The 17,311-nt window shown below is 35.6% G+C and overlaps 1 protein-coding gene across 8 annotated transcripts in view; it reads left to right on the top strand.

Annotated features, from left to right (window-relative positions):
- The window catches only part of PALS1 (protein associated with LIN7 1, MAGUK p55 family member), a 73,056-nt gene that overhangs the window by 15,169 nt on the left and 40,576 nt on the right, over positions 1-17,311 (top strand). For 5 of the 8 annotated variants that reach the window (XM_061156838.1, XM_061156843.1, XM_061156840.1 and 2 more), the window contains 2 exons: positions 8,297-8,376; positions 14,371-14,907. In XM_061156838.1, the coding sequence (XP_061012821.1) occupies positions 14,541-14,907 (367 nt within the window). In that variant the 5' untranslated portion in view covers positions 8,297-8,376; positions 14,371-14,540. The remainder of the gene's footprint in view (positions 1-8,296; positions 8,377-14,370; positions 14,908-17,311) is intronic. The other 3 variants (XM_061156844.1, XM_061156846.1, XM_061156845.1) reach the window with 1 other exon arrangement.

The raw sequence follows: 17,311 nt of genomic DNA, 5'->3' as shown, positions 1-17,311 counted from the left end.
ATGTAAATCACTTACAAATTTTCATTTCTGGCCTTTGAATCCCTGTCTAGCAGTTAACAGCAAGACAGAATTCCCATTCTAAATGCAGTACTTCTAAAATGCAATTTATTGTCTTTCCAGTTCTCTCCTTTTTTTCCATGGGAAAAAAACCTTATTCTCTGAGTTTTCCTATTTTAAGGTCCTGTAATTTCTGCCAGGTTCAACTATCACGCTCAATATTACAGAACTGTATTTGGTCCCTGGTCTCCAAAGCCAGTCAGATCATCCTTTATTATAAGCATTGTTTGAAATTATCCCTTTCCTTCTGCTATTTCCTTTATCCTCCCATGCATAAAGTATTAAAACATTGTCTCTATTGACTGCTTTACTTACATTCCTCTTAATCAACTGGTTACAGTGTAAAGAAGATTTAACTTTCTAAAAACTTCTTTGTTACCAATTCTGTTTAAATTCCAAAACCTATAGTTTCCCATTGCTTGCAGGAGAAAATTCTAGCAATTTAGTTTGCATTTAGAGTCTATTCTGGCTTTATCTTCTATCTCTTACACTGGCTCTGTTCCTTATCAGAGACTGTTCTTGTTCTCCCAACTAGGCCTTATATATTCTTGATTGGTAGCAATATTACTGAAAAGCCACATTGCAAGTAATTTTATCCCACAAGTTTAAAAATCCGTTTCTAGTCAGTTTGAAAATGTTGTAAGTTGTCTTTTGTTCTAATTCCTTTTTTCAGAAATTTACTAACCTTTTGGATGCATTTAATCTCATTACCCAGTAGTTGAAGGTGATAATGGGGCAGTTCAAGTAACCAACCATTTGATATCTTTGATACTGTTTGGCTTTTAACCAGTTCTTACTCTGAGTCTGTGGTCTTAAATATCTCCTAAGACCTTCAGCCTTGTGTTTGATATAAGCAAATGGAGAATTTTCGCACTGGGGGGAAAAATAAAAACTATAATACTTTTCACTTAAGAATATTACATGATATATAGGGAGCTTAGTATCGTCTGGTTAAAAAAAAAAAAGATTTCTTATTCCTCCACCAGTTCTTAATATTGCAAGATATTAATGGGCTATGACGTTTTGCCTCTTCTGCCATATTCACCTGACCTCTCGCCTACTGACTTCCACTTCTTCAAGCATCTCAACGACTTTTTCCAGGGAAAACTCTTCGACAACCAGCAGGAGACAAAAAAATGCTTTCCAAGAGTTCATTGAATCCCGAAGCATGGATTTTTACACTACAGGAATAAGCAAACTTATTTCTTGTTGGCAAAAATGTGTTGATTTTAATGGGTCCTATTTTGATGAATAAAGATGTGTTTAAGCCTAGTTATGATTTAAAATTCATGGTATGAAACCACAATTACTTTTTTGCACCAACCTAATACCTCCTATCACCATCACTGCTACTCAAATTCATATAAGTAATCATTCTACTTTTGTCCTCTGTAAAATACCATCTGAGGATGTTGTAAGGAATATATGATACAAAGAACTTGAAACCATGTGTTCAAGAGTGCATGTTAAAACTGTTGAATGTTTATTCTTTTTTCTGGCTGCACTGGGTCTTCTTCTTGCACAGTCTTTCTCTACAGAGCAGGGGCTACTTTTTTGCTTTGGTGCACAGGCTTCTTGTTGCTGACATGGGCACTCGGACAGGTAGGCTCAGTAGTTGTGGCACACAGTACCTGTGGCTCCCCAACATATGGGATCTTTTGGACCAAGGATCGAACCTGTGTCCCCTGCATTGGTAGGTGGATTTTTAACCACTGGACCACCAAGGAAGTCCCATTGAATATTTATTTTGAGGTGCTCCTTGGGCAAAATACTTTGCTTCTTTAAACCTGTTTTCTCTTTTGTCGTTGGGTATAACACTAATACTTACACTTGTATACTTTTTTGAGGATTAGCTGTATAAAGTATGGTAGCACTGTGTTCAGGACACAGACTTAGTAAATACTATTTGACTATTAAATGTTTTGTCTATACATTTTTTTAAAACAGTTCTAGGTTTTGTTTTTGATCACAGTGCACAACATGTGGGATCTTAGTTTTCTGACGAGGGATCCCTAACCCACACTGCTGCGTTTGAAAGCATAGTCCTAACCACTGTGGAACGCCAGGAAAGTCCCCATCTACACATTTTTTTAGTCTTGCTTGGGCCACTTTTAATGTAAGTATTTATCATTTTGTATGCGTGTTTAGTCTCTCTGGCCAGATTGTAATCATGTGATGGTGGTGGAGGTGGTGGAATGTAGTATATGCTGGAATATATTATTAAAACTGTATATGCACTGCCATTCAGGTTCTAGTATGCAATACAAGGCAATTTATTTGGCAGTAGTTTTTATTACATTTAATGAGCTCTTTCCATCCACTGCCAAGATGACCCTTAAAATAAATCTTTCCCTGAACATTTTGAAAAACAGTAGATTAGATGACATTAAGTATCTTTCAGCCTCCATATTTATTTAGAAACTAACAGTACTTGAAAAAGAGTTTTGTCTTGGAAGTCTGAGAAACTTAATGAAAATTATTGAATGAGTGAATGCCTCAGTTTTGGGTTAGTAATTGCTTGGTTGAATTCAGGGACTTTTAAAGTGAAACTGTTAGTCATTCAGTTGTGTCCAACTCTTTGTAACCCCATGGACTGTAGCCCACCAGGCTCCTATGTCCGTGAAATTCTCCAGGCAAGGATACTGGAGTGGATAGCCATTCCTTTCTCCAGGACGTCTTCCCGGCCCAGGGATTGCACCCTGGTCTTCCACAATGCAGGCAGATTCTCTACTCTCTGAGCCACCAGGGAAGCCCCAGGGTCTCTCAACTTTGGTATTATTGACATATTTTGTACTGGATCATTCTTGGCAGGGGGGTGCTATCTTGTGCATGTTTAGCAACATATCCCTAGCCTCTACTATGTAGATGCCAAAAGCACCCCTCAACCCAGTCCTGACAGTGAATATATCTAGACATTGTCAGAATCCTGGTGGGGACAGGTGGGAGGCAGAATCACCTGTGATGGAGAGCCACAGTGATCCAAAACTGTTTAAATCTAGTCTTTTATTTGTAAAAGACTTTATAAGTAAGTCTTTGGTAAACTTTAGCAAATCAATATTTTAGGATACAGATATTTAACAAATTACAAATGCAGCGGTATTTTTTCCATGTTGTCTTGTAATTTTTAATCTCAAGGCAATTGTGTGGCCTAAAATTACAGGCTAAGAATAGGAGCTTGAAAACTAAAGTCTTTTCTGTTTCTGATATCTTTTATATGCAGCTTTTGCCAGGAATGTTTAAAGCTGCTAAGTCTTTGAAAGTTTTCATTTGAGAAAGATGTGTCTTCTAAGCTATTGACATTGCCCTGTTGATACCCAGTTAAATTGAACAGGAATCCTATCTTTTTTTTTTGTCTGAGAGCAGTTCACTTCAAGTACCTTTAAACTGTATGTTACTCCTGCCTCCCTTTGAAATCTTTACTCATTTAATTTCTACTTTGAGGATATTTTTCAAATGAATTTTGCTTGGGTTCTGATGCACTTAATAGTACATTCTAAATAAAATAGTTTTAAAACTGTGAGGATAGCAGTGGCTTCTTTGGAATGCAGTTCTCTGGATGATAAATAAAGGTTCCTTAATCTGAAACCTAAACCATGAATTAGGTAGAATTTTAGAAATTCCCTTATTATAGGACTTGTCAGAAGTTCCATTAAAAAATAAACCCAGGATATTTGCATTTGATCTGTTTCTTAAGGAACTTGGTTAGTCAGCTGTATAAATGTTTTGCTACTGTAAAGGTTTTTTTACATTGTACTTCATGAATTAAGCTTACTTCAAATATATTATTTTTATTTTAAAATTTATTTTAAAAGTATGTTTAGTTCTTCATAAAGAATAATTGGGAAAAGTAGTGTTTCAGTTAAATGGTGAATTTATATATTTTTGCTTAAATTGTTGTTGGTAGTAATTTCTGAGTTAATGTTTTTCATGAGTAGCCAACATACAGTTGACCCTTGAACAACACAGGTTTGAACTGTGCAGGTTCATGTGTAGGTGGATTTTTTTCAGTAGTAAATACTATAGTACTACAGGGTTCATAGTTGGTTGAATCCATGAATGGAGAACTGTGGATATGGAGAAGTCACCTGTATGGAGAACCTCCTATAAGTTATACATTTTCCACTTCTCAGAAGGTTGGTGTCCCTGTACCCTGTGTCATTCAGGGATCATTACTATTTGAGTTTTGAATTGTATTTAGTTTTACATATAGCTAAGTTTCTTCTCTGTGACGATGATGCACAGGGCATTCATTGTTGGAAACTAAAATCTGTGCATTGAGTTAAACATTTATTGATGAAATAGGATTTTTTATGTGATGTCAGTATATGAGTTGGTCTTTTTAAAAAATTGGTTTTGTTAGCCGATCACCAGCCCAGGTTGGATGTATGAGTCAAGTGCTCAGGGCTGGTGCTCTGGGAAGACCCAGAGGGATGGGATGGAGAGGGAGGTGGGGCGGGGGGCATTGGGAAGGGGAACACATGTAAATCCATGGCTGATTCATGTCAATGTATGGCAAAAACCACTACAGTGTTGTAAAGTATTGCAATTTTATTGCAACTGATAAAAATAAATGGGGAAAAAAATAAATAAAATTCATACCCCCCAAAAAAAATCACAAAAAATTGGTTTTGTTAAGATACCATTTACATGTAATAAGATGCAGTTTTAAATGTATTATTTAAAATCAGCTCAGTAAGGGTAATACATTAAAATTCATTAATTTTATGTGTTCAATTTGAATTTTGAAAACAACTTTTTAAAGATATAACGTTCTATAAAATCCACATGTTTTATAAGAACAGTTTGAGTTTCATTAAATCTATATCATGTAGGGGTCACTGAAATGTAGTTTTATTACACTTCCATCCCATGAGAAAGTTCCCTCATCTCCTATCACAGCCAGTTTCTGTGGCCACCCTTAGCTGCAGGAAGCCACCAAAATGCTTTTCTAACAGCACTAATTTTGCCTTTCCTAGAAATTTCATACGAATGGAATCATCTAGTATGTACTCTTGTATTTGGCATTATATTTTTGAGGCCATCCATGTTATTAAGTAAGTAAACTCACTCAGTCATGTCCGACTCTTTGCGACCCCATGGACTGTAGCCTACCAGGCTCCTTTGTCCATGGGATTTTCCAGGCAAGAGTACTGGAGTGGGTTGCTGTTTCCTTCTCCAGGGGATTACTAAATAGTATTCCATTTTTTTAAATTTATCCTTTCATCAGCTGAAGGACATTTGAATTGTGTCCAGTTTTAAGCTATCATTATTAATAATGCCTTTATGAATATCCCATATAGATCTTTCTTTTTTTTACAAATAAAAGTATGTATTTCTCATATGGAATCACTGGATTATATATCATAAGTATATGTTTAACTTTTTAAGAAATTGTCAAACTGATCACCAGTTCATGTTCTTACCAGTATGAGGGTTTCAGTTTCGCCACATCCTCTCCAAAGCTTACTGTTGTCAATCTTAAATTTTAGTGATTTTATTGTGTTTGTAATAGTGGTGGTTTAGTCACTAAGTCGTGTCTGACTCTTGTAATCCACGGACTATAGCCTGCTAGGCTCCTCTGTCCAAGGGATTTTCCAGGTAACAGTACTGGAGTAACCACTCCAGTGGTTACTGGAGCCATTTCCTTCTCCAGGAGATCTTTCCAACCGAGGGATTGAACCTGGATCTCCTGCACTGCAGGCAGATTCTTTACCAACTTGAGCTTCCAGGGAAGTCCTGTTTGTAATGGTATTTCATTGTATTATTTAACAGCTTTATTGAGCTATGATTTGGATACCATGTATATATAATTCATCCAATTCAAGTGTACAGTTCAGTGGCTTTGCATATATTCAGAATTCTGTGATCATTACCACAGTCAGTTCTAGAACATTTTCATCACCCCTCGAAAGAAACCTGCATCCCTTAGCCATTCTCTCCCATCTCACACACACACACCAGCTCTCGGCAGTCACTAATCTACTTTCTGTCTCTCTAGATTTGCCTATTCTAGATATTTCATAAATGAAATCCTATAGTCCTTGGTCCTTTCTGACTGGCTTCTTTCACTTCTGTTTTCAGAGTTCATCAGTGTTGTAGCATGTATCAGTACTTTTTATTGCTCAGTAATACTTCATTTTGGATACACTATCCATTTATCAGTTGATGGGCATTTGGATTTTTTTCTCTACTTTTGGGTATTAATACTGCTGTAAACATTTTTGTACAGGGTTTTCGTATGACCATATATCTCATTTCTCTTGGTTGTATACCTGGAAGTGGAATTGCTTTATGTTTAGCCTTTTGAGAAACTGCCAGACTGTTTTATAGTGTAACTGTTCCATTTGACATTCCCAACAGAAGTGTATGAGTTTTAGCACTTCTTTTTTTTTTTAATCTTAGCCATCCTAGTGGGTGTTTTGGTGTCTCATGGTTTTGATTTCCTTTTCTCTGATGACTAGTAATGTTGAATATCTTTTTATGCATACATTTAATAAAGCCATTTGTATATCTTCTTTGGAGAACTGTATATTCAGGGGCTCTTCCCACTTTAAAATCAGACAGTCTTTTTACTATAGAGTTGTGTTTGTTATATATTCCAGATAAAAGTCCTGAATCAAACAAATGATTTGCAAATATTTTCTCCTTCACATTCTTCATGGTGTCCTTTGAAGCACAAGGTTTTAAATTTTGATGAAATCTAATTTATCTGTTTTCCTTTTGTTGCTTGTACTTTTGATTTGTCTTAAGAAACCATTGCCTAATCAAGGTCATGAAGATTTATGCTTAAATTAAGTTTTATAGAGTTCTTATGTGTGTGTTTTTGACCCATTTTGAGTTAATTTTTGTATATGGTATAAGGTAAGAGTCCAATTAATTCTTTTGCATGTGGATGTCGGGATATCTAGTTTTCCTAGCGTTATTAAGAGACCATTTTTTTAATGTTTTCTTCCCCCCATTTAATTTGTCTTGGTACTCTTGTTGAATTGCCTGTAAATGTTGGAGATTATTCTGGTCTCTTAAATTCTGTTCCATTGATTTCTGTCTATCCTATGCCAGTATCTCATTGTGGTTTTATTGGCATAACTAATGATGTTGAATATTTTTCCAAATGTTTGTTGTTACTGTTTGTATGTCTTTGGTGGTCAGATCTTTTGCCTCTTTTAAACAATTACATCATTTGACTCGCAGAGTTGTAAGAGTATTTATAGTGAATATAAATATTTTGCAAGTATTTCTCATTTTTTTTATAGCTTGCCTTTTCATTTTCGTAACAGTATCTTTTAATGGCATATTTGGGGGTGGCATATTCTGCCACTCTTCAGTGGATTCTGAAAACCTTGTGGAATCAACAGATCTTGGCAACTGATTAGAACATCTTGGAGATAGTCATATAATTAACAATAGTAGGGAAGAAGTTGAGGTCAGTTTAGGATATATTGAAATTGAGATTCCTGGTGACATCCATGTAAAAATGTACTTTCTGTTCCCTCAACTTGGAACCTTTTATTTCTGGATATTCCCACAGCTGACTTTTTTTTTTTTTTTTTTTTTGGTCATTCAAGTCTCAGCTCAGTTATCGCTTCCTAAAATAGACCTTTCCTGACCATCTTATCTAATGTTGCACCTTCCAAACATCATTCCAAACATGTCTATTACATAACCCAATTTTACTTTCTCTGTACTCCTTTCTCTGAAGTCATCTTACTGTGTATTGGCTTTTTGTTCTATGTTATCCTATCAAAATATAATCTTCCATTAGGATAGAATCCTGTCTTGGTCTTCAGTGTGGCGTTAACATTTCCCCCTCTGAATTAACTGTGGTTGCTTTCTGTCAAATTCTTTTTGGATCCTAAACTTCTCATTTTCTTGGCCTTATGAAACCATTTATAAAGTTTAAAATTGATCCAGAAGTTGTAGTTAAAACAGAGAAAGAAATCCCTTAAACTGCATTTTTGTTTGAGCCTTACCTAGAGATAAAAAAAAAAGTCACTAAAAATAATCTACAGAAGGGTCATGCCCTTTTTCTTTCTCATCATTGACTTCAGGTAATTTACATAGATTTTAATTGATGTTCATTAGTGATGGGTGTGTGTGCATTTTTATTGCTTTATACTGAGAAATCCTAGTTATCTGGAAACAGAATTGGATATCATATTGAATTAATTTTTCTGTCCTTTCCCTCTCTCTAAAAGATTCTGCAGACTTTTACACTTGATTGTCTCTTTTCTTTTTACAGAGTAAGAAAGTCTGAGTTTTGTGAAAAAATCAGAAAAGAACTAAGAAGATAGTCGACAACAACTTTCCGATTTGCATAATGTAAGTTCTTCTCACTATTCTTGGCCTGAATTTTGTGTTAGCTGACAAAGCTGTTTCTATGGAAACAAATAGTGCAACTTCTGAGAATGTCAGAGGAATGCTGATCACTTAAAATGAGACTTTCCAGCTGCTGGTCAAAGGGCATTACTACTAGGAGAAGGGGAGGAAGGATGAATTAAAAAAAATATCTGGAGTTCTAGATGCTAGTGTAGACCAAGTATATTTATGCCCATGAAGTATATATTTTACATTTCCCTCTGCCTAAAAGTTAGGATACTGAGTATCTAGGAACTCATCTTCTTATAGCAGTTCAGGTTTCCTGGCTCTCATACGAGTGGTTTTGTTTCTTGGTATGGAGTTTTCAGTGGGCCTGTATCCCTCAGGCTATTTCAGGCCCCCCATTCTCAATCATTTGTACTTATTGAAACTTACTTAGCTTCTTTTTACCCCCTTCTTCTGTATTCAATTCACATAAGCAGAGCCCTTTTTCTCTCTCGCTAGTTTGAAGTTAGCATTGAAATTGCTTTGGCCTGTGAGCCTGAAAATTCATTTTTTTCTTTTGTGGAATACATAAAGAGAGTTGTTTCATTTATTTATTTTTTTCTTTCTACACCCCCTCCCCGCGACCCACCCCCCCCCCCCACCCCCGCCCCAGTCCCACGAGGTGGGATGTATAAGTTGGGATTCTGATGAGGATTTGAAATGTGAGCCTTCAAGGCATTTTTGAAACAATTAATTTATAATTAGAGGATAGAGAAGAGAGGGATACTCTTTACGGCCAGCAGCTTGTAACTACATTAACTGCATAAGGCAGTCTTTTATTTACATACAAGGAGGTAATTCTCTAGTTCAGTCATTTACCTGCCTCCAAATCCAAATCGTCAAACAAAAGACTGTTTCTTGTTTTCTTTTTTGAGAATGAGAGTATAATTCCTTTGGATTGGTACTCTTTCATTGTTTATTTTTATGTGTTGACTGCATAAATGAGCTAGAATATTCGTGGTTTGTCTTTAAAAATTATAATGATCTTTAATTTTAAAACTATGGGACACAGCATAATGTTTCTTTGATTCTGGAAGAATCTGTCTTGTACCTCATGAATTAACTCATGAGCATTATTATTAAGTCTTGGAGTTTTGGTACTGTGAGATCATTATTTAATTGAGGTGATCTGGAAAATTTTCTTGAAATAGTGGCTTGTGGTAGATCTTGAAAGTAGAACATGAAAGGAGAAGCAGTTCTTATTTCTTAGTTCATAAGGCGTTTGGACAGGAAGAGACAAATGTGGGATAGGCAGGCACAAGTGAAGAAGCTAACTTAGAAGACTTGCACAGGGAAGTAGTAAAAGATAGTTAGAAAGTTGGGATTTTACCTTGTGAGTTTGGATTCTATTCTCTAGGCAATATGAAAGCCATCAGATGTTCTGAACATAGGAATAATTTATTCATTTGCCTAATTATGTGTTTATCCCTTACTAGTTATCAGGACTATACAGATCAGTAAGACAGATCCCTGCTGATTAGATCATTTACCTGTATGACATATAGTCACCTTGAAATTGTGTCTAAATCAAAACCTGTAATACCCTTTGATTTTTCTCCTCCTCTTCTCTAATTCCCTTCTCTTGAATTCTCCATCTTGGTTAATGACATTGCTGTCCACCTAATGACCCAAAGATAGTGTCCATGAAATCATATTGCCTGGTTCATATTCTGAAACCTGCAGTTTGCTTGGTCCTATGCTAGGTAGGCAGTGTCACAGATCCAGAGATGAGTCAGCATAATTCCTGACTTCCAAAGGTTTCTAGTCTGGTGGGGCAGACAGACACATACAGACTGCTGTAATTGAGTTTGATCAAAGTTGTGATAGGGATTGAGAGGAGGCACATATCCAGTGTGGAAACCTGCGAAAATCCAGAGGAGAATGTGTGTGAGTTGAGACTTAAAAGTAGACAAGGATTAGGTGCTAGACAGTCTGGTTCCAGAGCCTGTACTCTTAAATGCTGTGCTGCCTTGGGTAACTGGGGAGATATAGTAGCATTAATTAGAGTTGAGAATGGAGGAAAAGGATCAAGGAGTATAGAGGAGATTAAAGGGAAATATAAGTTTAGTTCTGGACACATTAATTTCTAGATTCCTGTGGGAAATTTTGGTAGATAAACTAATGGGCAGGATTCTGTCTCTATAGCTTTAGTACCTCAAGCAGGGGTAAGTGCTCAATTAAATTTATGTTAAAATCACCCCTCTTTTTTCAATCTTTGATGGCTTTCTTACTGTCTTGAGATTAAAGACTTATATTTAAGACTTTTTGTAAGTTGGACCCAGTCAAATTTTCCCGCCAGTATTCTCTTGTACAAACTGACTGCTATAATTCAACTAGCTTTGTTTATGCTTTCCCCAAACTTTATATTTTTCTGTCTTTGGTTCATATGGCCTCTTTTCTTACTCTTTCATCCTGTCCTCAAGGCCTACTTCAGTCCCCATTCCTCATTTATAAAATAGCATATTTGGACCTACTCTTAGCGGTGTAGCAAGGACTGAGTGAGTGAGTACTGGGTAAAGTGCTTTCAGTGGTATACGGCATAGAATATGAGCTCAGTAAATGTAGTTGTTCATACTACTACTACTGCTTTTATTGCATCCTTCTTCTCATCATTTTGCCCTGCTGTATGTAATATAAACACCAAGTTTTAGTAATTCTGTAACCTATATAATCTCTTTAATATAGCTTTCTTCATTCTAACTATCTTAGTTTAGGACCCCATTTCTTACAGTTGCCCTCAAATTGGTCTCATTGCCACCCTTCAGTCTGTCCTGTAGTCTTCTACCAGAGTGATATTTGTCTAAAAGTGAGTGTGATCATGTTATCCCCTGCTTTAAATCTTACAATAATTCTTACTACTTTCAGGGTAAAGGTCGGAGTCTTTAGCTGTTACCCTTTTCCATCTGGCCCCCTGCCTGCCTTTCTAGTTTTATCATTGTTCATGTATGGTATATTCCCATTGTCCCATCCAGACATTTTGCATTCTTTCCTACTTATACAGGTGCCACATTCTCTTGCTCTTCCTTCCTTTTGGTCTTATGAGTCCCTCTGCCTGGAACAGATTGTTCTATCTGGCTAATCTTTAATCTTTTTTTTTTTTTTTTTAATGCTGCTGGAAGAGAGTGTCCTTATGTTGTGAGATTTGCTGTGTCTCTTTATCACAGACTAAATTTTAGAATCCATCATCTATGAATTTATGACATTTCTAAGTTTAGTTGAACAGATACCTGATGGATAGTTTCTATATGACATGTATTGTGTTAAGCCCAAGGAATTTATAAAAATAAGACATGAATGACCCACTTGTAACAAATTGAAAATCTAATGAGAAATTGACTGGGGAGAATAATCATTCATTTTCTTTGCTGTCTGATGGACTATGAACACTCTAAGGGAAATGACCAAAATGGAGATTTAAGTGGATTGTTATCAGGTTGCAGAAACTTTCCTGAGAGTAAAAGACTAGATCCAGGTAGACAAGCAGGATCATAGTCCAAGCATTAGAACTTCGACTGAAATTACCTGGCCTAATTTCTCTTGCATAATTATGATTTCATATGGTGAATATGGATACAGTCTTACACACCTTAGTTTTTAAGCTAAGTTTTAATTTTAAATAATTTTTGCAGATAAGCATATGTATAAGTAAAATATTCTGTTGTTTGATTTTTAATATCCTGTAAATGTTGTAAATAGAGAAAGTTGAAAGTTTTAATTTTCTGGAAGTATATATACTCCTAAATTTTTTAAAGTTAAATACAATAATACAGTGACTCCTACATAAATTTCTGTTTACTTGTAATGAAAATATTGATTAAGTTAAATTTGTATTTGTATATGGTCAGTATTACAGGGCTTCTCTAGTGGCTCAGCCATAAAGAATCCACCTGCTAATGCAGGAGACACGGGTTCAGTCCCTGGGTCCAGAAGATCCCCTGGAGAAGGAAATGGCAACCCACTCCAGGATTCTTGCCTGGAAAATCCCATGGACAGAGGAGCTTGGTGGACTACAGTCAATGGGATGCAAGAGTTGGACACGACTTAGTGTCCAATAATCAATATTCAATAATCCAATATTAATATTAATCCAATATTCAATAATCCAATAATCAATATAGTGTCCAATAAACAATAATCAATATTACAAAACTTAAGAATTATCTAACATTCTGATAGCTCTCATTTTTAATGAAAAAGAAGGCAAGTTAATGATAAATAAGGTATTTATATGTAGATCACATAAATAGAGAAACTAAAATTTGGATGGAAGACAGAAAAATCTACCAGAATTCTTGTGAAGATGTAATTTTTGTGGTTCATGTAGCTTGCACCTATTAAATATTTTCCTGATTGTTGGTCTAGTGGTTTTCCTAGTAGTCTAGGTGGGTTTGTGTTAAACCGTCTGTGACAAGTGGTTTGCTTGAAAGGAGATTGGCTGGCATTAGGAATATTGTCTGAAAACTCAGCTTTTGCTTTGTTGGCATGTTCTCTAACCTATTAACTGAAGTGCAGCTCAACTCAAGGAGGTTATTATTGTAAATATTTTTGAAAGTCTTGAGCAAGAGAGGATTAATTAGACTTAGTATGTGGGTTTACACTTATATAAACAATCTGCCTATTTATGCCCAAGAAATGGCTTGATGAAAAGCCACTGTCATCCAGTAAAATATTTTTCTTGTCTAAAATATGTTGGATTTTTAAAATAAATAGAATCATATTAACACTAAGAATTACTAAAAATATAAGTATTTTTTAGTTCTAAAACTTGTATACATTATTTCATTTGAAACTCAGAACAGTTCTGTGAATAAATTTTCCAAAGGAATCTGAGGTTCAGAGAAACTAGTCTTAAATCATAAAACTAGAGGAAGTAGCAGATCCAGAATTAAAATACAGTTTTCTGGTCTCCAAGTCCAATATATTCTTATTTGCTGTACAGTATGACTTAAAAACATTTTTGAGTGGTAGCAGATAATACCATTTTCTCTAAGTGAATCCTCATAAAGAATTAACCCTAATTCTTTTTTTAGTGTAAGCAGTTATAAAGACTGATAACCAACATAGTCGTTCTCTCACTTTAATCTTGTAGATGTGGTTTTATCTTACAGAGGTGGTTTTATCTTGTAGATACCTCAGTTGCCAATTAAAATTTCTTTTTCATAAACTCTTAAAAAGTGAATTGTCCCCTACAATGCTGCCTTATCTCAAGTGAGTTGACAACATAACTTGCTGTATGCCACGTTCTTTAGCAGTTAACTAGGAAGGAGTTTCTGGAGAGGGAAATGGTAACCCACTCCAGTATTCCTGCCTGGAGGATCCTGTGGACAGGGGAGCCTGGTGGGCTGCTGTCCGTGGGGTCACACAAGAGTTGGACATGACTGAAGCAACTTAGCATGCATGCATGCATTGGAGAAGGAAATGGCAGCCTACTCCAGTGTTCTTGCCTGGAGAATCCCAGGGACAGGGGAGCCTGGTGGGCTGCCGTCTATGGGGTCTCACAGAGTCGGACACGACTGAAGCGACTTAGCAGCAGTAGCAGGAAGGGATTTCAGACTCATGTATATATTAATTGACTGTAGAATATTGTGTTAAGATAACTATAAAGGTAGATTAAAATACTTTTATACCTTAAATATCTTATTCTCTACTAAACTAGTACCCAGAACTTTCCTATTTTTCTGCTTTGCTAAACTTTCTAATATTTCATTTTCCTCAGCTGTAAAATTAAGCAATATGCTTCAAATACTTGAGACAGCTTTTTTCTTGAAACATCCTGATTTCCTCAGTTCTGTAAATGAAAGGAAAATGTTTAATCTATATGGCAAAATAATATTATATATTTTTGAGATATTTTCTATATTGTGTAGCAATAGAGATTGGAAGTAGACAATGTAAATTCTACTTTTATATTGTAATTCTTATACTTTTTTTCCCCCCCATCTTTCCCCTTAGATTTCCTTCATGGATACATTTTCATAGCATTATTATGTGATGTGAGAAGTTTTTTTTTTTGTTTTGTTTTGTTTTTTGAAGTAACATGGATTTTATACTACAGAATCAAGAGATTGGCTTTATAGGAAAAATTGATTTATAAAGAGTGGTACAGGTTTTTATAGATAACCATGACAACATCCCATATGAATGGGCATGTTACTGAGGAATCAGACAACGGAATAAAAAATGTTGATCTTGCATCACCAGAGGAACATCAGAAGCACCGAGAGATGGCTGTTGACTGCCCTGGAGATTTGGGCACCAGGATGATGCCGGTGCGTCGAAGTGCACAGCTGGAACGTATTCGGCAACAACAGGAGGACATGAGGCGTAGGCGAGAGGAAGAAGGGAAAAAACAAGAACTTGACCTTAATTCTTCCATGAGACTTAAGAAACTAGCCCAGATTCCTCCAAAAACTGGAATAGATAACCCTATATTTGATACAGAGGAAGGAATTGTCTTAGAAAGTCCTCATTATGCTGTGAAAATATTAGGTAAGTAAAAATAGTAGAAGAATTAGAAAATGTTTTGCTGTTGTTTATCTTGCCTTAACATAAAGGTGTATAGGAGGGAAGAGTGATACAAAGAATGTAAGTAATAACAATTTGAATTCATACCAGGATCAGTTTTTTTTCTTAGATAGGCCATAAAACTTATTTTCTGTTAGCTATGTAGAACTGGAGCATGTATCCTAAATGTTCAGGATATATGCTATAACATGATTTTTATATTTAATCTTTGAAGTAAAAATTCCTATAGAAGGCCTGACCTTTAAAGCCTTGAAATTCACATTTCATTTGAAACTCAAATTTTATATAAAAATTACTGAAAAGAAATTTTCAGATTTTGAATTTCTGGTTTCTATAAGGTTTATGAAATAATAGTTATTAATGAGAAAAACTTGGTGTTATTTCTGTAGCATAATACACATAAAACATGGCTTTAAAGTCCCTATACTAACTATTCCTAAATTTCATTTTGTGAGGAAAACCAAAAAACTACTGCTATGATGTATTAATTGGCTTCCCAGGTGGTGCTAGTGGTAAAGAACCTGGGCCTGCCAGTGCAAGAGACATAAGAAATACAGGTTCGATGCCTGGGTCCAGAAGTTGCCCTGGAGGAGGGCATGGCAGCCCACTGCAGTATTCTCATCTGGGGAACCCCGTGGACAGAGGAGCCTGGCGGGCTGTCGTCCACGGAGCTGCACAGAGTTGGGCACGATTGAAGCAACTTAGCGTGCACGCACGTGATGTAGACATGAAAGAACTCTGGGACCAGGCTCTGAGGACAGGCGTCAAATAAGTTAGACAGCTTCTTGTTACAGCACTTCTTGGAGCCTTTAGAGTGCTAATAGGCACTGTGAATCTGTAAGAGAGATGGATGTCAAATGGGTGTTTCCAAACTGAAGTATTTTATCATGGAACTGACTGCGCTCTTTTCCTCTACACACACAAGAACTAGTGTCTGAACTAGTGTCAGTGGTGTACATTAACTTGTGTTCCTTTAAAACCAGGCTAACTCAAAGGAAATATTTTTATTTCTTAATGATTTATAACTATAGATGTGAAAAGACAGATACTTCACTTTGGAAGGAGAGGGTTTTCATTGTTGTTTTGCCATTTATTTAAGTGTTTATTGAATATTTGATGCTATAGCAAAGGCCTTTCTGTGTAACTTCTACAATAGCTCTGTTTACAGGGCCCTGTAATACCTATTTTGGAGAAAAAGAAATTGAACCTCAGTTAAATCACTTGTGTAAGACTCCATGTTAAGTAGTAGGGCCAAGTTTTAATTTGCCTGATGTGGATATGCAGTTGGTATACTGCAAAGAGCAAAGGGTTTGAGTGGAAACTGACATCCAGCCTATTCTTCACTCACTGGACCAGAGCTTTGGCTACCAAGAGTGCAACATCTTTTTCTTTCTTACTCAGAGTTACCATTTATATAAATGTACCATATGCTATCTATCTATCTATCTATAAAAGTACCTTATTTACTATCTGTGTATATAAAAGTACCATATGTACTGTATATTTATATATATGTTTACCATATATACTAATTGCAGTCTAGAACAATTTCTCCTACGTCATGACAACTACTTTTTCTTTGCTATACTTTTATAAAGGATTCATATTTCTTGATAGAAAGCGTTGTGAGTGCTTTTCTGTGGTTTAAGAAATCATAGATATGTTCAGTCATATGAAGTCTGCAAAAAATGCCTAAATGGTAGTAATGAAAGGCATTATAGTAAAAACAGAAAGATTACATATTTTAAAAATGCATTTATATGAAGGAATTTTATGCTGTTTTTCCTTAAGAGTTTTGTTAGAGTAAAAATATTTCATTGCCTTTTATTGGCATCTTCTCATACCACTTCATTATTTTTTATTAAAATAGTCTCTATGACTTGGAGAAAACTTACATTGTAATATATCCAACCCAAGCCTTGTTTGAGTCTTCTGGGTTTCTATTTAAATTTCTTTGAGATTAATGTATTTGTCCATTTACTTTAATTAACTTAGGCATAAATGTCCATGTAGTAGACAAGACTCATGTAATCTCCATGAAGAAACAGAATTCACTTGTGGCATTTTTATTTATTTTCTTGCTTGACCACAGAAAATTGAAGACCTGTTGCTTGGTTTGTTTTTCTACAAGTGTACTTAAAGGACAACTATATTTTCTTCCGACTTGCAACCCACTGTGGTTTTAAAAATTATCTTTGTGTAATCCTTTAACTTAAGGCTGTTTTGCATAATTTATTTTAAAGTAATTTGGAATTTAGTACCAGCTGTCTGTAAGTAATTTCTTGGATAAGGAGAATGTTTCTTGATTGGAGAAGGCAATGGCACCCCACTCCAGTACTCTTGCCTGGAAAATCCCATGGATGAAGGA

Source organism: Dama dama, chromosome 12 (assembly GCF_033118175.1).
Source record: "Dama dama isolate Ldn47 chromosome 12, ASM3311817v1, whole genome shotgun sequence".
NCBI lineage: Eukaryota > Metazoa > Chordata > Mammalia > Artiodactyla > Cervidae > Dama > Dama dama.
This window is presented reverse-complemented; position numbering and strand designations above follow the sequence as displayed.